Source organism: Xenopus laevis, chromosome 7S, assembly GCF_017654675.1.
Source record: "Xenopus laevis strain J_2021 chromosome 7S, Xenopus_laevis_v10.1, whole genome shotgun sequence".
In the NCBI taxonomy this organism is placed as follows: domain Eukaryota; kingdom Metazoa; phylum Chordata; class Amphibia; order Anura; family Pipidae; genus Xenopus; species Xenopus laevis.
This window is the reverse complement of record NC_054384.1, coordinates 4,513,755-4,540,317: the sequence shown is the minus strand read 5'-3', so window position 1 is coordinate 4,540,317 and position 26,563 is coordinate 4,513,755. Positions and strand designations below refer to the sequence as shown.

Genomic DNA, 26,563 nt, shown 5'->3' with positions numbered 1-26,563 from the left:
CCTATACGGGTCCCATTTAAAGAAGAACTAAAGCCTAACTAAAATGTTGTACATGATGATTTGTGCTTCTGTACCAGCCCAAGGCAACCACAGCCCTTTAGCAGTAAAGATCTGTGTCTCCAAAGATGCCCCAGTAGCTCCCCATCTTCTTTTCTGCTGATTCACTGCACATGCTCTGTGCTGCTGTCACTTACTGAGCTTAGGGACCCACTCACAATATACAGTACACATAGAATAGAAATGTCACAATATAAGGCTGATTAGTAATTAATACACATAATTACTACATGGCAGCACAGAAACCAGTGCAATTAGCATCAGAATTGAATAATCAGCAAACCTGTAGCATCAGCTTATATTACAGCCAGGGAAGCTCATTTTCTGCTGGATAATTAGTGACGAGCCCTAAGCTTAGCTTCTCAACAGCCAATCAGAGCCCACTGAGCATGTGAGTGTCACAGACACTTTCCAAGATGGTGACCCCCTGTGACAAGTTTGAAGTCCTGGATCATTGCTGTTATTGACAAGCTGAAACTTTAGCCTTGTGCAATAAGTTCACTATATAAAATATGGTATTTCTAGCCACATTTCTTTTTAGGGTTTAGTTCTCCTTTAATGCTGGGGCCTGCAATGGAATCTCTCTTTGCCCAAACATAAAATCTCTTCTGCATAGTGAGTGACCAGAGCCAGTGAGCACCACACGTATCTGTTCATATAGGTAAAATCCTAGTTACCCATTGCAACCAAAAATGTGGCTGTGTGAGCTCTTTTCTGTTGCATTGTATTGGTGTCACAATGTGTTTGAACTCGCATGAGCGCACAGCTTTGTAGGGACATTGACTAAGTAAAATAAGAGCCGATTGAGTAATATGTTATGTCTATACAGTAGCAACACATTATGTTCTGTCCCTGGAGCACCCCTTGCAGAATTCAGGAATCTGGGGAACCAGTTGTTCTCTGGCTCCGCCCACAATGGTATGCAGCTCTTAAAGCTTGTTGGTTCAAAGGAAACTAAAGTGTAAAATAGAATTAAGGCTAGAAATACTGTATTTTGTATACTAAACATAAACATGAACTTACTGCACCACAAGCCTAATCAAACTAATGATTTATTTTTTCAAAGTTGGCCACAGGGGGTCACCATCTTGTAACTTTGTTATACATCTTTGCAAGACCAAGACTGTGCACATGCTCAGTGTGATCTGGGCTGCTTAGGGATCATCATAAATGATCAAAACAGCACAAGTCAAATAATATCTGCCAGAAGCCGATACAACAAGACTGATTAATAATCAGAATATACAGACTGCACTGGCTCCTGTGTTGTCATGTAATCTAATGTGGATTTTATAGTTTTTGTATTGTTTAATACAAACTTTCTCCAACTCTGCAGAACCAGTGGCTGCAGCAAAATAATCCTCCAAATAGAATCCCAGTTTATCTGTTTAAATCTGGCTCCATGATCTTTGTCCCTGCAGCTGGAGTTGGAAACAGTAAAGGGAATGTAAAGGCACAAAAAAAATGTACTTTATTAATTGAAAAATAAACATTTCCCCAATATATTTCAATTAAAAAATCTGTACAATTTTTATAAGAAACCTGAGGTATGATAAATCTCGATTTCGGATTTTTACCAACTCGAATTTGTGAGTTTTGACCAAAAATTCTAATGTACCAGCTCTGAGGTTCAGGCACCATGTAACAGTAATGATGCAGGCCTTCACAGTTGTTCCTAACAGCTCCCCAACTTGGATATGGCTAGGTCATCTTTTGGGAGTCAGTGGCACTGCACATGCTCAGTGTGCTCTTACTGCAAAGGAAAGGGACAGTATTTCCTGATATTCCAGCAATGCATTTGGCATAGGGTTGCCACCTTTTGCCCGATCTGACTCCAGACATGTGGTGGGGATGTGATGTAATGGGGCGGGGCTGTGATGCACAGAGGGTGGGTCATAACATCAGGGGCGGGGCGATTGGCCGATCGCCGTGTCAATCATAGTGAATCCTGCCCAGTTTTCCTAATTTGGAAAACCGGGCAGGCAGTTTTGACCCGGGCAGCCCTTCAAAAAACCAGGTCAAAACAGACAAGTGGGTTGCCACCTTTTAAAAGAATATTTACCGGTTGGTGGGGGGTGGTGACCTAAATGGGGCATGACTGTGGCACAAAGGGGTGTGGTTATGATGTAGAGGGGGCGGGGCACTGCACGCAACGCCTGAGGATTGGTTATGGAGCGATCCCTGAAGAAAAAAAGATTAGTGTCGGGTAGATTGGGGGCGGGCCAAGGGCTTCTACTGTATTACTGGCAACTACAGTGCTGGGAAATTTTTTAAAATACTGGCCGGGTGGCAACCCTAATTTGTCAGTAAACTTTTAATAGTAGCCCCCACCTTAGCTGGTGCCAGAACAGTGGAATGCCATTCAACTGTCCCATTTTGTAAGGGACAATCCAGATTTTGACAGCTCACCCCGCAGTCCCGGATTGTTACTGAAATATCCAGAATTTCTCTTTGATCTCCTGCACTGAACAACCAGAAAAAGATACAAAGTTTCTGACTTAATTGGCTTTTGACCATACCTCACAACTGTCCCATTTTCAGAGGGACAGTCCCTCTTTTGACAGCTCAACCCGCAGTCCCTCGTTTGTACTGGAAAGTCCCGATTTTCTCTGCACTGAACAGACAGAAAAAGAAACAATGTTTGTAACTAATTGGCTTTTGGCAAAGAGCCCAGAATAGCCACAGCTGCAGATAAGATACTTTTGTAACAATTTCAAGATAAGCAAATAAGTAATTGTAACAATATAAGATAAGAAGTTAGACTCACAGCTTAAAGGGCAATTTACCTTCATTAGCAAAACTGTTATAACTGACAAAAACCAAAGAAATATGTTCAAATGTTCAAACTTTCAAAACCTGCCAAATTTTGTAAAATGAACATGGGAATTAGAGGGTGTGGCCACAAAATGGGTGTGGTCAAAAATTGCTGCACTGTGTGCGCCAACTTTTTTGTCCCTCTTTTTATTTGCAAAATGTTGGGAGGTGTGCTTTTGGCAGAGAGCCCAGAATAGATACTTAGATACTTTTGTAACAATTTAAGAGAAGCAAAGAAACAATTGTAACAATTTAAGATAAGCACGTCTCTTGGGGAAACTGTGACTTGCAATTCACCTTCATTAGCAAAACTGCAATAACATAAAAACTACAGAAATGTGATCGAACTTTCATAACCTGCCAAATTTTGTAAAACGAACATGGTAATTAGGGGGTGTGGCCACACAAAAAAATGGTAATGCTCAAAGCAAATCGCCAAAACTTGTCCCTCTTTCTATTTCCAAAATGTTGGGAGGTGCAGTACTGCTGAGGGAGATATTGTTTGGGCCCAGTATAACAGCATATTGCCTCTGCTCGTGAGCAGGAATATTGTAAAACAGAATAAACAACATCGATTTGCGAACCCCCAAGTACAGGACGCTGGTATGGCACAATTAGATCACATAATCATCCTTTATTGCTTCCTGCCATCATTAAAAATGGCGCCTCCCATACCTAGCGCTGACGCACCCGCTCACCGTGACAATAAAGGGCGTGTCTGGTGGAACGCTTCCACTGACAGGAGTGGGCGTGTACTTCGCGCTTATTTAAGGGAACAGCAGGAGCGAGGCGCTTGTCACTCTCGCCACATTCTAACCTTCTCGTTTGGTGCATCACTCGCTGTCAGACATGTCTCCCAGGAAGTTCTTCGTCGGGGGCAATTGGAAGATGAACGGAGACAAGAAGAGTCTGGGGGAGCTGATCAACACCCTGAACAGCGGCAAGATGAACGCGGACACAGGTGGGTGTGTTTTATACTGGATGTAACCTGCACTTGCCTCTGACTACAACTCCCAGCATCCCCCGGCAGACAGGCTGTTTCAGGAATAGCTGTGATAAAGGCAGGGCTGCAGGGACCTTGTGTGGCTCAGGCTTGTCCAGCAATGTCCTGGCAATCAGTGGCTGCACTGGGCGAGTCCTAAACTCAATTGCAGCCTCCCTTCAACTGGGGTCAGGGGTCATCAGAGGCCAATTGCTGTCCTAAGAACAACCAGGCTGTAGCCAATGTTTATGGGCCTGAGCCACTTTATTTCTCTCTGCCCGCCTGCTGTATTGTGGGCTCTCTGGCAGGAAGGGGTTAAAATGGCACTATTTAAAGGGTAAAGTGCAGTTGAGATGAGGCTCCTGTTTGCATTAACCCCAATTTGAACTGTTCCTTGATAAAGGGGTGGTTCACCTTTATGATAACTTTTACTATGTTATAGAATGACTGATTTTTATCAACTTTTCAGTTGGTTTTCATTTTTTTTTTTATAGTTTTTTTTAATTATTTGCCTTTCTTTTTGAATCTTTCCAGCTTTCAAATGGGGGTCACTGACCCCATCTAAAAAACAAATACTCTGTAAGGCTACACATTTATTGCTACTTTTTATTACTCATCTTTCTATTCAGGCCTCTCCTATTCATATTCCAGTGTCTTTTTCAAATCAATGCATGGTTGCTAGGGGTAAATCGGACCCAAGCAACCAGATTTCTTAAAATGCAAATTGAAAAACTGCTGAATAAAAAGCTCACCTTGAATAATAAAAAAATAAGAACCAATTGCAAATAGGCCTCTCTACATCATACCAACAGTTAACTAAAAGGTGACCAACCCCTTTAAGTGACCCTGACCCCTCTGACTGTATAAGGGGGATATAGACGGGCACCTCCATCTTTAATCTGCTGATGCACAAGTCACTCAAAACTGTCATCCAACAGGAGGCACTTGCCCCGACCTGATATTTTTGCATCTGCCCAACTAAACTATTTATATTATATTATATTTTTATAATACACAAAAGCCATGAATCTTGTAAATTATATCCTTATAAACGGTGAGTTCTGATGTCATCAGTTATAAACTGTGAGTTCTAATGTAATTTCAGTCACATGACTTACTGAAACTTGTGTATTATAATAAATAAAGTACCCCCAGTTGTAAAATATGAGGATATTAGAAGTTACCTCGGAGTTCCATGACCTGTATAAAAGCACTCGGCCTTCGGTCTCGTACTTTTATATGGTCATGAAACTCCTCGGTCACTTATAATATCCTTATATTTTACAAGAGGGGGTACTTTATTCACTATATATATATATATATATATATATATATATACACATACAGAATGGAATGCACAACCATTAGTATGCAGAAACCTGGGTGCTAGTCTGAGAAGTATGTAGACAAAATGTAGGGATTGACAGCACTCCAAGGAAATACATCAAGTCAATAATTCAAATGAAAGTGGAGATTTATTGGTGATCCAACGTTTCGGCTCTGCACAGAAGCCTGTCTGTCTTGAGAAAGGTCCAAATATATATGTAAATTATAGATCCTTTCACTCCTGAAGCTGATTATGGAGGTTGGGATGCTCTGCAGTCTGACAAAAGCAACCGCAGTCTCTCATCATCCTCTGCCTGTGACCTGTGTCCTTCAGAAATAACATTGTGTGCCGCCTCCATGTAATAATGTGTATGCTGTGTCACTGGCCTCCCAGCATGCCTTGCAGCATCATGCATTGTGGGTCTCCCAGCATGCCTTGCAAATAGGGGGTCTCCCAGCATGCCTTGCAAATAGGGGCAGAAGTGGGTAGGTGCTCATAGCAGGCTGCATTGGAAATAAAAGCCCAATATATAAAGGTGGTTGGTGTGGGATTTGGCAAAATGTTTGTTCTGTCCATGGCAGCTCCGCACGAGAGACGCAAGGATTTAACGCACGTCTGCATCGCCTGAGCCCCAGGGCTGGGTATTTAGGATTCATTCATTGGCACCTACACACCTGATCCCATTAGAGCTGTAACTCCCACAATCCATTGCACACAGCCGGAGCGTGCAGAGCCGAGGCCCACAATGCATTGCTCACACTGACTTTGAAGATGAAAGGCAGAAAACCCAGAATTCATTGCACTTGTCATTTTGGGGATGAGAGGGGTGGGGTCAGGTCTGGGATTTGCAAAGTCTGGGGGTTAAAAAAAAAAAAACCTCAGGATTTGATCTATAAGGGGCTCTTGGGAGTTGTAGTAATACTATAGCACATGGGAAAGCCATGAAGCTTGCACAGTGTTGAATGAATAGGATCAAATGGGGAGCCCTGGGGCACACAGATGTGACTAGTGACCTGCCCCTGTGTCTCTCGGCAGCCGGGAGTCTGTGCTGGGAGTCACGTACAAACTGCAGTGTCAGCCTTAAAGAGACAGTGACCCAGGGAGCCGTGCCCACGCTGAATGCCTGTTACTGTACTTCCAGGCTCTGCTCCAGCCCTGACCCTTTGGATAATGAGCCAGAGGCTAGTCTCCTGCAAGGCCAGTACCAGACACTAGTCACCTGCAAGGCTAGAACATGCCCTTCAGACAGCAGCACTGAGACAGCTGAGCTCCTCACTTACTAAAAACAGCCGTGGCCTTTCATGCGGCTCTGTACTTGGAAAGGGTTTAAAGGTTGTGACTTTTAACCTTTTACAGGCGCTCAAAATAAATGACCCTGACCCGCTGGCTACAAATAAGCCCAGCACTAAATGCGATAGGGTGGCGCCTGTACAAGGGCATTGCATGTACAGAGGTGCGCAGCAGCTGAAGCCTTAGTCGGTGCTCATAGTGTGCAGCCCTGTGTAACTGTAAATGAGACAAGCGGCTCCCCCAGAAATATCCAGCAGCCATCCTTCCCTCCACTCATGAACTAAAACTCCCAGCGCACTGCATTATCCCTTTGATAAACACTTGTTTGTTTACCCAACAATGCACAAGGGGTACTGCTTGGGTTAAAGTTCAAGTACACAGTTTAATTTGATAAACTGCCAATTTGGATTCTCACCAGCCAGCCTCAGTCTGGGTAGGGTGGGGGCTAGTTAAATTGTATTACAATGGATTGCAGGTATTTAGGGCTCTGCAGCAACAACTGTGTAAGGGTAGTCTGTGAAAGCTTAATGCACCAAATAGTCACATGGGATAGCAGGTATAGTAGGGAGAGATGGTGTTTATAGTAACAGTGGATAATAGTCTCTTGGAAGGGAGTGTGACTGTGGGATAGCTGGTATAGTAGGGAGAGATGGTGTCTATAGTAACAGTGGATAATAGTCTCTGGGAAGGGAGTGTGACTGTGGTTTAGCAGGTATAGTAGGGAGAGATGGTGTCTATAGTAACAGTGGATAATAGTCTCTGGGAAGGGAGTGTGACTGTGGGATAGCAGGTATAGTAGGGAGAGATGGTGTCTATAGTAACAGTGGATAATAGTCTCTGGGAAGGGAGTGTGACTGTGGGATAGCAGGTATAGTAGGGAGAGATGGTGTCTATAGTAACAGTGGATAATAGTCTCTGGGAAGGAAGTGTGACTGTGGGATAGCAGGTATAGTAGGGAGAGATGGTGTCTATAGTAACAGTGGATAATAGTCTCTGGGAAGGGAGTGTGACTGTGGGATAGCAGGTATAGTAGGGAGAGATGGTGTCTATAGTAACAGTGGATAATAGTCTCTGGGAAGGGAGTGTGACTGTGGGATAGTAGGTATAGTAGGGAGAGATGGTGCCTATAGTAACAGTGGATAATAGTCTCTGGGAAGGGAGTGTGACTGTGGGATAGCAGGTATAGTAGGGAGAGATGGTGCCTATAGTAACAGTGGATAATAGTCTCTGGGAAGGGAGTGTGACTGTGGGATAGCAGGTATAGTAGGGAGAGATGGTGTCTATAGTAACAGTGGATAATAGTCTCTAGGAAGGGAGTGTGACTGTGGGATAGCAGGTATAGTAGGGAGAGATGGTGCCTATAGTAACAGTGGGATAATAGTCTCTGGGAAGGGAGTGTGACTGTGGGATAGCAGGTATAGTAGGGAGAGATGGTGTTTATAGTAACAGTGGATAATAGTCTCTTGGAAGGGAGTGTGACTGTGGCATAGCACTAGAGGAAACTTTTTTTTGGGGGGGGGGGGGGTTTCCCCTTCATTTTTACTGTTTTCCCAGGGTTTAGTGGCCTATAACTTTTAACAATAGGACCCAGAAAACAAACTGCCTGTAAGGAAGTCTGTATTTTATTGATATCTGTGACTATACTGATAACAGAATCTTCTTTTGGTAGAGGTGGTCTGTGGTGCACCAGCCATTTATCTGGACTTTGCACGGCAGAAGCTGGACGCCAAAATTGCTCTTTCTGCGCAGAATTGTTATAAAGTGGCCAAGGGAGCATTCACCGGAGAGATCAGGTGCGTCTTTGTATTGTATGAGGATCATGTGACTGGGGGCAGGTATATAGAGTGGGCTCAGGGTGTGTTGAAATTATATGGGGGATAATTTGTTAAAGGGTCGGTTAACCTTCAAAATAAGTGAGTGTAAAATTGATGAGGGGGCTAGTCTGAGCACTTTTGCCTCTTACATTTATTTTTAATTCCAAAATATTAAGGGATACATGTACTGCTTAGGAATAAAATTAAAAACCTTTCTCAAATCTTTCCTAAGCAGAAGAACATCGGCCTCTTTCTTTCTCCTGACAACTTACTTGACTACTTGATGGTCAGACTGGTGGGGAAAATGACCAGCAGGTGGCGCTGTTGTAACGTTCATTCATATTAACAGCACGTATCCCTTAATATCTTGGAATTAAAAATAAATAATGAATGTAAATGACAAAAGTGCTTGGAATATCTCCCTCATCAATTTTACATTCACGTATTTTAAAGGTTTAGTTAGCCTTTAAACAAACTGCTTATGATTAATCCTTACTGTTCTCTCTTCCCCCAGCCCAGCAATGATTAAAGACTGTGGTGCTACATGGGTGATTCTTGGGCACTCTGAGAGACGGCATGTGTTTGGAGAGTGTGACGAGGTAAAAGGGGTGCCTCTATCTTTGCTGATCCTACTGCCTAACCCAGACCCTTATCCTTCCAGTGTGACTAGTGAAGCCCTGGTGGTCCCAGCACCAGAGGTTGCCACACAGACCATAACTGTATTTACTTTATCAGCCCTTTCCTTTCTTCCCTGACAGCTCATTGGGCAAAAAGTGGCACACGCACTAAGTGAAGGCATTGGAGTGATCGCCTGTATTGGTGAGAAGCTAGACCAGCGTGAGGCGGGAATCACTGAGAAGGTGGTGTTTGAGCAGACAAAGGCCATAGCAGGTGGGCATCCTATGTCTTTACAATTTTTTTATTTTTTTTTTTATTTTACAAAATGGCCTATTCTGAGCAACTTTTCAATTGGTCTTAAAGTTTCTAAATTTGCCTTTTTCTTCTGACACTTTCCTGCTTTCAAGTGGGACCCCCATCTCAAAACAAAGGCTCTGTAAGGCTACACATTTGTTACTGCTCCCTTTTTTTTTCTTTTTTTCTCCTATTCAGGCCTATTCATATTCCAGTCTCAAATCAATGCATGGTTGCTAGGGGAATTTGAATCCTACCAACCAGATTACAGAAATTTCAGACTGGAGAGCTGCTGAATAACTGAAAAAAAAATAATAAAATTTGAAAAACTACAATTTGTCTTTGTCTCTCTATGCTGTTCTAAGTTAATTTAAAATAAAAGTAAAGCTAGAAATGTTGTGCATGATGATTTGTGCTTCTGTGCCAGCCCAAGGCAACCACAGCCCTTTAACAGTAAAGATCTATGTCTCCAAAGATGCCCCAGTAGCTCCCCATCTTCTTTTCTGCTGATTCACTGATTCACATGCTCTGTGCTGCTGTCACTTACTGAGCTTAGGGACCCACTCACAATATACAGTACACATAGAATAGAAATGTCACAATATAAGGCTGATTAGTAATTAATACACATAATTACTACATGGCAGCACAGAAACCAGTGCAATTAGCATCAGAATTGAATAATCAGCAAACCTGTAGCATCAGCTTATATTACAGCCAGGGAAGCTCATTTTGTGCTGGATAATTAGTGACGAGCCCTAAGCTTAGCTTCTCAACAGCCAATCAGAGCCCACTGAGCATGTGAGTGTCACAGACACTTTCCAAGATGGTGACCCCCTGTGACAAGTTTGAAGTCCTGGATCGTTGCTGCTATTGACAAGCTGACACTTTAGCCTTGTGCAATAAGTTCACTATATACAATATGCCATTTGTAGCCATATTCATTTTTATGGTTTAGTTCTCCTTTAAGATACCCACTTGCAGTCAGTCCTTGCATTGTGCTTTAGTGCCATTATCTAATAACCTTTCCTTCTCTCAGATAATGTCAAGGACTGGAGTAAGGTGGTCTTGGCCTATGAACCAGTCTGGGCTATTGGAACTGGGAAAACTGCCACACCTGAACAGGTAAGTCCTTGGCAGAGTCATTGGAGAAATTGATAATCCAGGGCTTTGTGACATAAGAATCTCACATTCACCAATGGTCTTGTTGTAATCTCGTAAGTCTCTGATAACCCTGACTTCAACAATATGTTTATTTGTTTTCATTATTTAGGCCCAGGAAGTGCACAAGAAACTGCGTGAGTGGGTGAAAACCAACGTATCTGAAGGTGTTGCCCAGTCTGTTCGTATTATATATGGAGGTAAGTGTGCCTTTATCTCCCATCCTGCCTTATCTCTGATGCCACTCGAATGACTTGAGGGCATCTTGTGACAGTTTTTACTGTACAGGGGTGGCTGGGCACATGCAAATGATTTCTTGGCTGTAGAATAGCAGGTGGGTACCTTAGTGTTTACTGCTCTACACTGTCTTATTGCACGAGCCATTCTCACTTTCTGCCCTGACAGAGGAGCGGTGGGAGTTGTAGTTTAACAGCTGAGCAAATTCCGCAGGCATCGATATAAGGGCACCCTGTGCAGGAATTGGTCCCGTTACCCTGCCTGATGTTGTTTTTCTTCACCCTACAGGTTCAGTAACAGGAGGCACATGCAGAGAGCTGGCCGGCCAGCCTGACATTGATGGGTTCCTGGTGGGAGGAGCATCTCTGAAGCCGGAGTTCATTGAAATAATCAATGCCAAGCATTAACCAGGCTCCCTGGCAGAACCTCCTCCTTTCCTTTCACAAACGGTTTAGAATAAGTGACGCTGTCTAAATCCCTGTACGAGGTGACTCCCAGAACAAACATGTCAGGGCCTGTACTTGGTGGGGTTGGGTGGCCCTTGTGATCCATGTAGTATGTCTAATAATGATCCGTGTAGTATGTCTTTAAGTTACTATGTGCTGTCTGTGACAATCTTGTTTGTATCCAACATCCCAGATCATGCAGGTCAGACTGCTTCAAATAAAGTCCCCTAAAAACTGTTTCACTTTTTTTTTTTTTTTAATTTTTATTCTGTCAATCGAGTAGGTGGGTCCCATACATGGGCCAATAAGCTGCAGACTTGAACTGGAGGGGGCAAGTGGCCAACTCAGATCGGCACCAGCTTAAAGGGGTGGTTTACCTTTTCGTATGTTATAGAATGGCCAGTTCTAAGCAACATTTAAATTGGTAGTCCTTCATTAATTTTTTTTTTTTGCCTTCTCTTCTAACTCTTTCCAGCTTTCAATATGTGGTTCACTGACCCATCTCAAAACAAATGCTCTGTAAGGCTAAACATTTAGTTGTTGTTGTTGTTAGTATTTTTTTTTTTTTTTCCAGGCCTGTCTTATTCATAGTGATGCATAGTTACTAGGTTAATTTTGACACTTTATGGGTATTGCAAACTGGAGAGCTGCTGAAAAAAAAGCTAAATGACTTAAGCTACAAATAAAATTTAAAAAAAAATGAAAACCAATTGCAAATTGTCTCTAATATCACACTTGACATTATACTAGAGTTAACTTTAAGATAAACAACCCCTTTAATAACAAATAGGATGTAATTGAATAAACTAATGGGGTCTACTAACATTTATGTTCTGCAGGACTTGGGGTTGTTCACCACCCTTACACGGGGGTGTCTCACCCAGGGAAAACACACCCTGCTCTTCCTGGTGCGACTGTGCTGATTCAGACACATGCAAGCACCAATCTTCAACAAAAACCCTGCACGTAAGAGCCCTTAAGTTAACATAATTTATCATAAAATGCCCTAATCTGGCAAATTTTATTAGATATTGAATTATTTGTTCCCCCCCCCCCATTTTCACTTACAAATGAAGGTAATTGACCTGGCAGTTGAAAAGTTATTAAGTAGTGAGGCTACATTCCCCCTCCATGCATAGTTGCTAGGGTATAATCAGACCCTAGCAACCAGATGCTGAAATGCCAAACTGGAAGCTGCTGAGAAAAAATTGTCTTCCAGTGTACATCATATGAGCTGATCATTTCCAGAGTTATGTTGGGTATTTTTTTTTTTTTTCTTCTCCTGTATCCCTGCCCACCAGTGCAGTAACTATGGCTCTTTACCCCAGTGAGGGGAGCAGTATAGTGTTTCTTGTGGCCTCAGTCCCACCCTTTTGTTTGACAGGGCTAGTGGGAGATAGGAGTATTTGTGTCTCTTAGGTCAATATCAGACCAGGCTTACAAATCCTCCCATGGTCAAGTGATAAGCTGCTTACGAATGTTGCTTTTCTGGCCAGTGTTTTACCAGCCTGGCAAGTAAAAATGATGGTTGATCCCAATGTTATTAATAGGGAAAAAGATAATTATATAGGAAGGTCAGTGATCCCAATGTTATTAATAGGGAATAAAGATAAATATATAGGAAAGCCAGTGATCCCAATGTTATTAATAGGGAATAAAGATAAATATATAGGAAGGTCAGTGATCCCAATGTTATTAATAGGGAATAAAGATAAATATATAGGAAGGTCATTGCTCCCAATGTTATTAATAGGGAATAAAGATAAATATATAGGAAGTAGGGTTGCCACCGTTTCTGGAAAAAAATACTGGCCTTCTTTTATATTTATCTTTAATCCCTATTAATAACATTGGGTTCAGCAATCATTTTTACCGGCCAGGCGGGTAAAATACCAGCCAGGTGCCAACCCTAATGGGAAGGTCAGTGATCCCAATGTTATTAATAGGGAATATATATACAGTATATGATGGCCGGTATTTTTTTCTGTAAAACGTTATCAACCCTAGTTCCATTATAGCTCAACCCCCAGGCTTTCTGCAAGAGGAAAGGTTGGCAAATAAAATGGCCACCCACTAACTGTCATATTAGTTAAGTACTGGTTGTGCAACATCTGCCAGTTGCTACATGTTATACTAATGGCTATGGGTTTGTACAGTGTAGTGGAACAGACACAACCACAGCACATTACTCCAACATGGATGGGAGTTGATTACACACTGAATCTTTACAGGGAGCTGCTTGTTGTAGTTCAGTTACAGCAGCCTGACTGAGGAGTGAACGTGGCACAAAGTTGACGGACAATGACAGAGAATGGGGATGTGTGGGATTGGTCTCATTCGGGTGGCGGGGGCTAGAACTGGGGCGCAACCACTTTACATCCACTGACAAAGACTTCTGTCACATTTAAACGTGGATCCAAGTATAACAACATGGCGGCTGTCTTCCACACGAAAAAAAAACCCCCAGCAGCCTGCGCGTTTGTTGTTACGGTAACCAGCGCACACTTCCGGGTTGTTTCTAGGGCAACCAAGGAACGCTCGCGTCTGAGCAGCAGCTAGAAGCCGCAAAGGTGGGAACATGTGAGTATTTTCTGCCGGTACCGGAAGGGAGAAATTATTATTAATAGGTGACTACAAAATGCACAGTAGCTAGCCTGTTTTGTATATATGTGTATATATATAGAGAGAACTACTCATTATTCAGGGACTCACTGGGATCTCTACACACCTGCCCCCCCTAGAGCTGGATGGTTTGTTCCTTCTATAGCTGCCCCTGAGTATTGCTGAGTTACCCACAATGCACTTCAATTACATCCCACCTCCAGCTGCTGCCTCAGCAGCCTTTCTCCTTGGCACCCACAGGTGCCCTCTTAGTTTGTGTCTCACACCAGGGACTGCCCCTGTATGGGTTACCTGTATTATTAGTTATAGATATCAGAGGCCAGTGGTAGAACTACTAGGGGTGCAGGGAGTTCGCACTCCCTTGAGGCTCGCTGGACGCTTGTGCCGACAGGAATCCAGTGAGAATATTGTGTCCAGATGGGGGTTGGGATCCCAGGGCCCTGGGTGCGCTATTGACTCTCAGAGGCATATACTCACTCCATAATATATTACAGTACAATCCCTATTTAACATTTTTCAGTGGAACAAAAAAAATGGTGTAAAATCCGAGGAATGCATCATATGTAGGTGGGACCACGAAAAAATAAAATGATGAGGGAAAACTGAAAATCAGGGGATGGAAAACTGAGAATTCATTGAATAAATATTTCTTATATATAGGGTTGCCACCTTTTCCGGAAAAAAATACCGGCCTTCCTATATATTTATCTTTGTTTGCCTATTAATAACATTGGGATCAGCCTTAATTTTTACCAGCCAGGCGGTAAAATACCAGATAGATGGCAACAGTAGTTATATACAGAGACATGGGCTACACCATCCAGCATTGTTGTGGGCTGCAGGGGGTTGTGCTTCTATATTAGCCAAGAATTTTTGACTGGACACACCTAATTAACTAGAGAAGAGTACCAGCAGCACACTGAAATACTTTGTAATAGTGTACAAAAAGAATTTATTCAGCCCACATACAAAAAGGCAAAGTTTCGAGCTTACCAGGCCCTTTATCAAGCCTGGTAGGGCTGCTGGTAGTCTTCTCTGGATATTGTTGTGACCCGGTGGCAGGAGTGGGTCCTCCAGTACAGCACCTGGCACAACAAAAGTGTTTTTTCGGGGAGTTGAGCAATCCACAAAAGGGAATTTACACCTAACTAACTAGACCCTATTTCCATTCTTCATCTCTCTCACTCTCTATAGTACTCGGATTTCTCCTCTCAGGAAATGTCAGATATTGAGGATGAAATGCTGGATGATGCACAGGAGGAGGAGGAAGATGATGATGAAGGGCCTGCAGAAGAGACCAACCACAATGTAACTGAAGGGGATGAGGAAGAAGAAAAAGAAGAAGAGGAGGCAGAGGAAGCTGAAAAAGAAGAGGTGGCAAAACAATTTAGGGTGTATATAATACGGATGCACCGAATCCGGGATTCGGTTCGGGATTCTGCCTTTTTCAGCAGGATTCGGATTTGGCTGAATCCTTCTACCCGGCTGAACTGAATCCAAATCCTAATTCGGATTCGGCCGAATCTAAAATAGTGAATTCGGTGTATCCCTAGTATATAATTTATAGAACTGAGAGGAGTACATGGGAGGATGATGGAGCACATAGTGTATAGCTACAGTAAAGTTGGTTTATGAACACCTGGCAAGTGTGAACGTGGGCAGCGACAAATCAATGACTACCTTTGTTCAGCCAGCTGCAGCTAAAACAATGAAAGCAAATATCTCAGTTGTTACTAGGGTTGCCACCTAGCCAGTATTTTACCGGCCTAGCCGGTTTAATAAATGATTGTTGATGTTATTAATAGGGAAAAAATATAAATATATAGGAAGGCCGGTATTTTTTTCCAAAAAAGGTGGCAACCCTAATTGTTATTGTGGGTCACTGCCATGTGCAGATGTGTCCAGTGTTAGCAAATGAGCTCCACTGTGTAGAAAGGGGAGATGGTATTCTGCATCATACTGACACAGAGCTGGGTGTTTTTTTACAAACGACTTAACTAGGCTTGGTTGCCTGGGGAATGGCTTCCTCACGCAGCTCTCCAATCATCTGCTGGTATTTATGAGTGATTGGCTATGATATGAAACTCAGTGTGTGTTTGGGGACCTTTTGTGGTGTCTTTTTTTTAAATGTGTCTTTTTAATCCACCCTCACAGCCTCCACCTCATGTTCCAATATCAGAGGAGATGCTGAGAGATGGACTCTCCCTGCTCTGTAAGACTGGGAATGGCTTAGCTCATGCCTATGTTAAACTGGAAGTAAAAGACAGGTAAGCACCCGCCCTAATCAAAATCACAGGTCAAAGACTACATGCATTGGAAGACGCAGGCTTGGCACATTAGGGCAAGAAAAAACTTTGGCTGGTTTCCAAAGAACAAACCAGCCAAAGGCCCAAAAAGTAGCCCAAATCTGTATCTTGGCTAGTTTCAAAAACCAGCCTTAGCTTTAATTTAGTAGCCCAATTTGGCTGGAAAACCTCCAATCTGGCAACCCTGATGATACTGTACCATTGTATTACAGACTACTCCAGCACATAGCCATGATTCTAGATATTTCTAGTTCTTGGGCTGCTCTCTTTCCCATGGGCTGCTCTCTTTCCCATGGGCTGGCAGAAGAAACAGCAAAGTTCCAACATGTTTCATATTTTACATTGGAACAGGTAAAGCTTCCTATAGAGTTTGGCCACTAGAGGGAAATCTTGTTCTTTAAACAGCTCCCTCTGGCTCAGTTCGGTGCAGTTTGAAACCAATCAGTACCCCCTATTTGCCCATGAGAGAGAGAGGAGCCAATGAACAGGAAGTACAAGAGAGCTCTGCATCTTAGTAAGTATTAGAATGTGATCCTTATTGACCTGTAAATTGTCCCTACACTGCCCATTTTACCCTCTGAATCCAGTTTTGTGTTAAATATAGTGCACTTATATATGCATTTTCCTTATCGACCAACGCTATCTCTTCTTGCAGAGAACTTACAGACATCTCAGTTCTGCAATCCTTCATACACCTGCGGTATGTGGACATGTCCCAGAATTCCCTGCAGGACTTGTCTCCCTTGGGAGCTCTCACTCATCTCCTGAGTTTGCGCGCTGATCACAATCAGTTGGTCGGTCTGAGTGGCCTGGGTGAGCTCCCCTACCTGCAAGTAGCCAGCTTTGCACAGAACCGGATAAAGTCAATGCAAGGGTTTGGACATCCACGACTTGAAACCCTTAACTTGATAGGTCAGTGCCTATTTAATTAAGGGCTTAGTTGGTTAAGTTAAGTCTAGTAGAAAATCATGTAAATATTAAATAAGCCCAATAGGCTGCTTCTGCTACCTGTACTAAAAATATTTTATATGAAAATGGTTTATTTAGATGAAGCAGGGTTTTACATATGAACTCTTTTATGCATTATATTTTTATAGAGACATACATTGTTCAGGAGTATAGTTTTCCTTTAATAACATTGAGAGTGGAGAAGAGATTTTATAGATATCTGCAGCTAAGGCACACTTTTGAATAGGTCTACAATATTCTGTTCTAAAAAACTTACCTTTAAATTGACTTTTATTATGTTATAGAACTTTATATTACTGGCAACTTTTCAATTGGTCTTCATCTTTTACAAATTGCCCTTCCCTTCTGCCTTTAGCTTTCAAATTCTAGCTTTCAAATGAGGGTCGCTGACTCTAACAGCCGAAAAAACTCTGCCCTGCAGGTCTTCATTTACTGTTATTGTTACTTATTACTTTGTATTCAGGCCTCTCCTCTTCTGGTCTTTCATTCAAACCACTGCCTGGTTACTAGGATAACATCCTAGCAACCAGATAGCTGCAGAAATTCCATGCTGGAGAGCTGCTGAACAAAAAACCTGCATTATTAAAATTCGTAACTGTGTGAGCCACTCCTTTCACCCAGTTCAGTCCAGTCACTCCTAATGGTACAGCAGAGGGTTAACCTCATTAACCCAATTGACATATATGGCAAGAGGCAGCGTGGCAACCAGTCTTTTTCCTGAGGATTTTGCCTCCTGCAGAATCTCTGAGCCCCCTTAAATGACATAAGGTTAACAGACTGCCATGAAAGTTATAGTACTCAGAATACTGGACCCAATATGTACCGGAGCTGTTCTCAGTATTGTGCTGCGTTTGGCATTTCAGTACAATTATGGGATCCGTTGTTCGGAAACCCGTTATCCAGAGAGCTCCAAATTTCAGACTCCATTTTATCCAAATAATCCACATTTTTAAAACTGATTTCCTTTTTTTGTGTAATAATAAAACAGTTGATCCCAACTAAGACATAATTAATCCTTATTGGAAGAAAAACCAGCCTATTGGGTTTATTTCATGTTTATATGATTTTCTAGTGGAAAAGTGATACTGTCACTAAAAATTTTCTTTTCAAAATACTAATCTACATTAAAAGTTACCTATAGTTCATGCTGATCTTTTTTCACTGATCAATCTGTTTTTGTAAGTAATTGTTACTTGAAGTTCCTAAACCTGACAGTTTTTCCAACCTGACTGTCCCTTCTCAACCTGTCAGTTAGAGTTTCTAATGCTAACGGACTTCTGCTGCACAAATATGGCAGCCCAATCATAGAGGAATATGGGGGTAAGAAAGGTAATGTAAAAGCATCATGCAAATTCTTTTATGGCAAAATTATAAATAGCTTTGTTATGATAGATATAAAAAAAATGATATTTTTTGCTGTCAGTATCTCTTTAAGGCAGAGGTCCCCAACCTTTTTTGGCCCGGGGACCAAAGAAGAGGCAAATTTTTTTTTGCAAGGACGCTGGGGGGGGGGTCAGCGTCCATTTCGGCGTGCCATGTTGATTGTTCGGTGGCCCAGTTCAGGACTATCCGCGGGCCAGTGGTTGGGGACCCCTGCTTTAAGGTATGAAGATCCAAATTATGGAAAGATCCATTATTTGGATTGAATCCAGGTCCCCTGCATTCTGGTCACATACCAGGTCACATACCTGTATCCTTATACCGGGCCTAAAGGGGCTCGGCTGTGCTGCATTTTTCGAAATAGCCAGTTCACCCTTGACAGCGCCGAATCTGTGCTGAACTCGCCAAAGTCCTGATCCACCAGATCGAAGAGTCGAAGGCCAGAGAGTCAAAGTCCCAAAGAGTCGAAGGCCCGAAGAGCCGAAGTCCTGAAGAGCAGAAGAGCCGAAGCCCAAGAGTCGAAGAGACAAAAGCCTGAGAGTCAAAGTCCTGAAGAGCTGAAGTCCCAAAGCCACAAAAAGACCCGAAGCCACGAAAGGAGCTGAAGTCCTGAAGCCACGAGTTCAGTTCTACTAAACACCAATGTGTTTTTTTTTAATTTTATTAAACCCCTTGCCACCAATGTAGTATTTTAATACTCTATAGGCCCCTGCCACCAATGTTTTTAAAAAAATATTCTCCGGGGGCCCCAGTGTTTCTTTTTAACTTGTAGGGGGCCCTGGCACCAATGATTTTTTAAAAAAATTTATGGGGGGGCCTTGGCACCAATGTTTATATGTTTTTTTTAAACTTTTATGGGGGGCCCTGGTGCCAATGTTTTTTTAACTTATAGGGGGGCCCTGGTCACCAATTATTTTTTTAAACTTGTAGGGGGGCCCTGGCGCCACAGATTTTTTTAACTTATAAGGGGGCCCTTACCATCAATGGCTTTTTATAACTTGCGTGTGAGGGGTTTACTGTTTTTAGCGCTGATGTCTGTGTGGTCTTTTAACTGTGGGCGGGATCTGGGTGGGGCTTGGGCAGGATCGGGGTGGGGCTTGGGCGGGCTGGCCCAGGGAGCCCAGAACATTTTGTGGTACGGGCCCGGTGAATTTCAATGGCGGCCCTGTCCTTATATCAACTATCACTGTGGGAATGAGCTTTTCTTCCAGCTTTACTGACCCCAGCGCCCAGCAGTTGGTAACTTGCCCTGAATACAAGCCTGTCTCTTTAATAAAGAAGGGACGGTGTCACTGCTCAGGAACAGTGTATGTTTTCCTTGCAAGATCATCTGTTTGCTAGTCCTTAATGTTTCCAACAAGCACATTTTGCCAATTATCCCCAGTACATTCACATCTCAGTAGAGTTTCTAATTAATTAAGCTGTTTAATGGTTTTCCCTTTTTTTTTCATTTTTCTAGGGAATACAAGTCTCACTATATCAACCAATGGCATTATCCAGCCATACATTACTCTGCAACAGCTTTAATGGCTGTAATCAATAATGTGCAACATTTAAAATGCATAAACAAACATCCATCTTCTTTATACTCAGTCCCCGATCATTTCTCGTGATAAAAACGCGTATTGCGAAGATCCAGATGAAACAATAACAATTAGATAACTGATAGACCCTGTGCTTAAACAATTACAATTTTATTTATTTGTATTAGGGTAATGAAAAATACATTTGTGTGCAAGAAAAGCTTAAATACAGCTGTACTGCTGTGTATATATATTTCATTCGATTGGTTTGTTTTACTCGATTCACTTACAGTTAAAGGGTCCCTTTTACACATAGACAGAGATTGATTTTTGTGTTTGGGGAGGCTAATTTAACACATAATATACACAGAATCCTTCATAGTAGCCAAGTTCCATGTATAATCCCCCAGAAGAAATGGTGGGGTAAATGTAGTGGCAAATTCATATATATTACTTGCCACAATGCTTGGTAGTATAACCAGAATGTCAACTCTATGTATAATATAGCAAAAAACACACTACAGGGGAAATGCAGGGGAAATTAAGAACTTAAGAACATTTGTGGCCAGGGTCCCCCACATAAAAGTAAAAAAGAACATTGGTGGCCAGGGTCCCTCCCCATAAAAGTAAAAAAGAACATTGATGGCAAAGCCCCCCCCCATATAAAATTAAAAAAGAACATTGGTGGCAAGGGTCCTCTCCATAAAAGTAAAAAAGAACATTGGTGGCCAGGATCCATTCCATTAAAGCAAAAAAAAAAAAACATTGGTGGCCAGGGTCCTCTCCATAAAAGTAAAAAACAACATTGGTGGTCAGGGTCCTCCCCATAAAAGTAAAAAAGAACATTGGTGGCCAGGGTCCTCCCCATAAAAGTAAAAAAGAACATTGATGGCCAGGGTTCTCTCCATTAAAGTAAAAAAGAACATTGGTAGCGAGGGTCCTCTCCATAAAAGTAAAAAACAACATTGGTGGCCAGGGTCCTCCTCATAAAAGTAAAAAAGAACATTGGTGGCCAGGGTTCTCTCCATTAAAGTAAAAAAAAATTGGTGGCCAGGGTCCCCCCCATAAATGTAAAAAAGAACATTGGTGGCCAGGGTACTCTCCATGAAAGTTAAAAAGAACATTGGTGGCCAGGGTCCTCTCCGTGAAAGTTAAAAAGAACATTGGTTGCCAGGGTCCTCTCCATAAAAGAAAAAGAAATAATGGTGGCCAGGGTTCCCCCCATAAATGTAAAAAAAAACATTGTTGGCCAGGACCCCCCCCCCCATAAAATTAAAAAAGAACATTAGTGACCAGGTTCCCCCCATAAAAGTAAAAAAAAAACATTGATGGCCAGTGATTTAAACAAAAAAACAAAAACATTGATGTTCAGTGGAAACTTACCTTTAAAATTTGGCAGGCAGTCTTCTTCCTCCTTCGTTCTCCCGTGCAGTTTCCTCTTTCGGCTTGTGCTCCAATTCGGAGATTACAGCTTCTGCTATCATTTTGCTACTTCACTTTGGCTCCCAATCAGCTCCTCTCAATGGCTCTTTGCTTCCCTGACCCCATAGCAAAAATGAAAGTGTCCCACCAGGCATTTGCCCGACTGGACAGATGGCTAGCCCAGGCCTGGTTACACATGGGGCTGTCCAATCATTGCAGCAGTCGTATATCTGTAGTACATCATTACCTGTGGCTTAGTGTAAAGAGTGGTAACCAACACTGCACTGTCATTTGCTAAATCACATTATGTGTGTGAATTGGTGGAGAGGTCACTTCTAAGCAGTCGATTATACAAGAGAATAGCAGTGAGAGAACAGTAAATTAGCCCAATGGGACAGTAAAGCATTTTATGATACTCGATGCATTTGCTGCAATGGCTTATAAAGCCACAATGATGCTTTTATAGCTATTAAAACAAGAGACTCTCTATCTCTTGTGTGAGGGCCAAGTTAAGTAAAGTCCTATTGCTATCACTTAAAGGGGATGTAAAAGCAAAAAAAAATAAAATCCAATTTTTACTTTCTTTAATGAATAAGAAATCAATCTCCAAATACTTTAATCAGAAAAATGTCTACAGTTTTTATAAGAAACCTGACTGTATGCAGTGCAATTCCCCCTTCGTTTTACTTGCTCTGACTGCTGTGGATAGGAAACCTCAGATGATCCCTAACTGCCAGCAGATGGCGCTGTTGTAACAAAATTCATTCTTATTAACAGTACATGTATCCCTTAATATCTTGTAATTAAAAAAAAAATAATGAATGTAAATTAAAATGAATGAATGTAAATTACAAAAGTGCTTAGACTAGCCCCCTCATCAATTTTACATTCACTTATTTTGAAGGTTTACTTATCCTTTTACAAAGTTACAAGATGGTGACCCCCTGTGGCCAACTTTAAAAGCATAAATCATTTGTTTGATTAGGCTTGTGGTGCAGTAAGTTCATGTTCATGTTTAGTATACAAAATACAGCATTTCTAGCCTTATTCTATGTTACACTTTACTTCCCCTTTAAGCAGCCCCATGGCAACTCCCTCAGTACTAGTGAGCTCTTACTTACCCATCTTGCACTTCTGGACAGTCTCATTTCCCCAACCGGCCCACTTCTGTTCCCATTCCCTGCAGCTTGTACCCTTTCTTCATGTAACCTTGCCATCAGAGCTTACACTCACTGTTGACTCATTTGCAGGAAATGAATTGAGGGATCTGGAGGGCTTAGAGTGTAGCAAACTAACAAGCCTTCATACGTTGGAGCTACGCAGTAACCAATTGCTCAGCACTGCTGGACTGAACCTTGCCAGCCTGCGGGAGCTCTACCTGGTGAGTTACTCAGAGCTGTTTGTGTTCGTTCATGTTCTGCTAATTTATTATTATGGCTGTACGTGGCTTCTAGAGCATTTCAGCAGCTGATTGGCCTGTGTATGGGGGGCCTCCCAACAGCCTGTCTGATCAATATTCTGGTCACTTTTCGGCCCAACAGCTATCAAGTAGGGATGCGCCGAATCCAGAATTCTGTCTGGATTCTGCCTTTTCAGCAGGATTCGGCTAAATCCAAGTGCCCGGCCAGACAGAATTTTCCAAAATCACGTAAATCTCTTTCACTCTTCCAGGCCCTTATCTGCATATGTAAATAATTGTTTCTATTCGGTTCAGTATTCAGCCAAATCTTTCACGAAGGATTCAGCTGAATCCCAAAATAGTGGATTTGGTGCATCTCTACTATCAAGCAGGTTTGAGAATCCCATAGGATGGGAACTGCATCAGCACATTTGTTCGTCTGTTGGGTTTCCTTAAAGGAGCAGCTAAGTACTACTATAGTTTATATAAACAAGCTGCTGTGTAGCCATGGGGCAGCCATTCAAGCACAGGATACACAGTAGATAACAGATAAGTACTACTATAGTTTATATAAACAAGCTGCTGTGTAGCCATGGGGCAGCCATTCACGCACAGGATACACAGTAGATAACAGATAAGTACTACTAAAGTTTATATAAACAAGCTGCTGTGTAGCCATGGGGGCAGCCATTCAAGCACAGGATACACAGTAGATAACAGATACGTTCTGAACAATCCCTTTGTATACTAAAGAGCTTATCTGTTATCTGCTGTGAATCATGTTCATTTTCTCCTTTTTCAGCTTTGAATGGCTGCCCCCATGGCTACACAGCAGCTTGTTTATATAAACTATAGTAGTACTTATCTGTTATCTACTGTGTATCCTGCGCTTGAATGGCTGCCCCCATGGTTACACAGCAGCTTGTTTATATAAACTATAGTAGTACTTATCTGTTATCTACTGTGTATCCTGTGCTTGAATGGCTGCCCCCATGGCTACACAGCAGCTTGTTTATATAAACTATAGTAGTACTTATCTGTTATCTACTGTGTATCCTGTGCTTGAATGGCTGCCCCCATGGTTACACAGCAGCTTGTTTATATAAACTATAGTTGTGCTTCTTAAGCACACACACCAGTTTTACCAGTGCAGTGCAGGGCAACACTACATTATATTGTCATGCCTTTAAACCACTTTAAAAGTTTTTGGCTAGAGTGCCCCTTTAATATAATAAAAAAAGACTTCCATCTTAGGGCCATAGATAGCTCAATAGGTCTTACTCTAGGTAACAATTGTTCTCACTTTCCCAGGGACAAAATAATATAAGCCGTTTGGAGGGTCTGAAATCTCTTGTAAATCTCACCACCCTCCATCTAAGAGACAACCAGCTGGAGACCTTGGATGGCTTCTCAGAACATCTGCAGGCCCTCCAGTATTTAAATCTCAGGTAAGTTCCTGCCCTCAGAGCAACACTGTCCTCACCATAACACCATCATTTAAGGTGTTTAATTTGTGGTGCAGTGCCATAGAGTTGTACAATATAAAGTAACCTTTTCGCCTGCTCAGGTCCAACATGGTGGCCAAGCTGCAGGAGGTCCAGAAACTTCATTGTTTGCCCAGATTAAGGGCACTTGTTTTGCGGGAGAATCCTTGTGAAGAGGAGGAGGGCTATCGCATGGAAACTCTAATTGCTCTACCCCAGCTAGAGCGCCTCGATAAAGATTTCTTTGAGGAGGAAGAGAAAAGGGAGGCTGCAGAGACAAAGAAAGCAAGAGCAGAGATGGAGGTAAAAGGTGTATGTGAATGGGAGAGGTCATTGTGTATTTTGCACATGGCAGACATGGGCTAACTGCAGCCCTCCAAACATTGCTCAATTTGCCTATTACTAGTGTAAAAAGTATAGGTGTCCATGTGGGAAATGGCTTAAAGGGGAAGTCTAAAATAGAATAAGGCTAGAAATGCTGTATTTTGTATACTAAACATAAACATGAACTTACTGCACCACAAGTCTAATCAAACAAATGATTTATGCTTTCAAAGTTGGCCACAGGGGGTCATCATCTTGTAACTTTGTTATACATCTTTGCAAGACTAAGACTGCGCACATGCTCAGTGTGGTCTGGGCTGCTTAGGGATCATCATAAATGATCAAAACAGCACAAGTCAAATAATATCTGCCAGAAGTCGATACAGCAAGACTGATTAATAATCAGAATATACAGACTGCACTGGGTCCTGTGTTGTCATCTAATCTAATGTGGATTTTATAGCTTTTGTATTGTTTAATACAAACTTTCTCCAACTCTGCAGAACCAGTGGCTGCAGCAAAATAATCCTCCAAATAGAATCCCAGTTTATCTGTTTAAATCTGGCTCCATGATCTTTGTCCCTGCAGCTGGAGTTGGAAACAGTAAAGGGAATGTAAAGGCAAAATAAAATACAAATCTCTACACAGTTTCCGACTGCTCTACAGGGAAACAAACAAAGCTGCTTGAGTTCTGCATGGCTGGGAAGTAAGGCGGGGGCTCCCCCTGCTGTTCATAAGTATGATTGTTTCCCTGCAAAGCAGTTAGGGATCGTCTGACAATTCCTATCCACAGCAGTAAATGAAGGGAGAATTTCACTGCATACATTCACGTTTCTTATAAAAACGGTACACATTTTTTAATTAAAGTATATTGGAGATAGGTTTCTTTTTCATTAAAGAAAATAAAAAAATCTGTTATCCGGAACGATTGGGACCTGGGGTTTTCCAGAAAAAGGGTCTTTCTAAAATTTGGATCACTGCTGAAAAACATCAAAATATGAAATAAACCCAGTAGGATGGTTTTGCCACCAATATTCATGCAACTCTGTTACCATCAAGTGCTTTAGTATTAAAGATAATAAGGAAATCATTTTTAAAAAATAGAATAAGTTGCTTAAAATGGACTCTATGGGAGACGGGCCTCCCGTAATTTGGAAATGGTTTTCTGGATAAGGGATCCCATACCTGCGCTATAGGAATCATGTGTGTGTTCAAGTATTAGTGGAGCAAGTAGATGTGTTAATGGATGAAGACATGAGAAACTGGGTAACTATTGATATAAAAGGTGCTTTATGCAGAGCTGAGTGTTCCTACTTGATATTTTTGTTCATTGTTACGTATCTCTCATTTAGATGCCGGAGCCTGGAGAGAAGGAAGAGTTTTTGGAGTGACTGTCCATAGAACCATGCTGCACAGGACTGCTATTTCTGCTGGGACTGCCTGGTTGATTGGAAATTCTAATTTATTTTTTTCCTATGGTCAAAACTGTCAAATTTGACTAGGGAATTATCCAAACTCGTTTCAAGTTTTTTTTCAAAATTCAACTTCGATTTTCAAGATTTATCATACTCTGGCCCTTTAAGAATTCAAATCGACTATTCGCCACCTAAAACCTGCCGAATTCATGTATAAGTCAATGGGAGAGATGCAGTGATCAATTTGGAGATGTTTGGAGCCTCCCTGACATTCAAGTTTTTTCGCAAAAAAAAACAGAGTTTGGTTGAATTGGTTTGAATCAAATTCAATTGGAGTTTTCAGGTCGTTAAAATTCGTCCGACTTTGAAATATTCGATTTTTCAAATACATTTCCCCCCATCGAATCTAGTAAAATCGAATTCATGTGAGTTAAAAAAAAAACTCACATGAATTCGAAATTTGATAAATGTGCCTCTAGGTGTATTTTGCGACCCCGTGGGCACCTACATACGGGGGTTCTTTGTCATTCCCCTTCACTTGAATATGCTTTTCTGTTCATTTTTCACTGACTCACTTAATTATATGGCTGGCAATTAAGCCCACTATGAAACAGATCTGGATATTTATGTTATAATCATACAAAAATTTACAAGCAGTGTAATTAGAAGAGTTCCGTAC

General features: G+C 41.9%; 2 protein-coding genes across 4 annotated transcripts; both read left to right on the top strand.

Moving 5' to 3' along the window:
• The first annotated feature begins 3,681 nt into the window (after positions 1–3,681).
• tpi1.S (triosephosphate isomerase 1 S homeolog) lies at positions 3,682–11,731 on the top strand. Its single transcript, NM_001087007.1, is given in 7 exon segments — positions 3,682–3,832; positions 8,140–8,263; positions 8,799–8,883; positions 9,043–9,175; positions 10,236–10,321; positions 10,470–10,557; positions 10,883–11,731. Coding segments are annotated over 7 exon segments (747 nt in total). The 5' UTR covers positions 3,682–3,720; the 3' UTR covers positions 11,002–11,731.
• Positions 11,731–26,563, top strand: lrrc23.S (leucine rich repeat containing 23 S homeolog). 3 transcript variants are annotated; one of them, XM_041570834.1, is made up of 8 exons: positions 11,731–12,006; positions 14,857–15,036; positions 15,817–15,929; positions 16,624–16,880; positions 22,513–22,643; positions 23,973–24,109; positions 24,229–24,448; positions 25,822–26,563. In XM_041570834.1, the coding sequence occupies exons 1-8, from the start codon at positions 11,869–11,871 to the stop codon at positions 25,858–25,860; spliced, it is 1,215 nt and encodes a 404-aa protein (XP_041426768.1). In that variant the 5' UTR covers positions 11,731–11,868; the 3' UTR covers positions 25,861–26,563. The 3 variants fall into 3 exon arrangements, with proteins under 3 accessions (XP_041426768.1, XP_018082771.1, XP_041426769.1); XM_018227282.2 differs by lacking the exon at positions 11,731–12,006 and adding an exon at positions 12,961–13,620; XM_041570835.1 differs by lacking the exon at positions 11,731–12,006 and adding an exon at positions 13,633–13,902.

Excerpts from the sequence above, each read along its gene's own strand:
- lrrc23.S (XM_041570834.1), top strand. The coding sequence starts at position 11,869 with ATGTTCTGCAGGACTTGGGGTTGTTCACCACCCTTACACGGGGGTGTC. Across the intron at positions 15,930-16,623 it reads AAACTGGAAGTAAAAGACAG|AGAACTTACAGACATCTCAG; the intron begins GTAAGCACCCGC and ends CTCTTCTTGCAG. Across the intron at positions 24,110-24,228 it reads CTCCAGTATTTAAATCTCAG|GTCCAACATGGTGGCCAAGC; the intron begins GTAAGTTCCTGC and ends TCGCCTGCTCAG.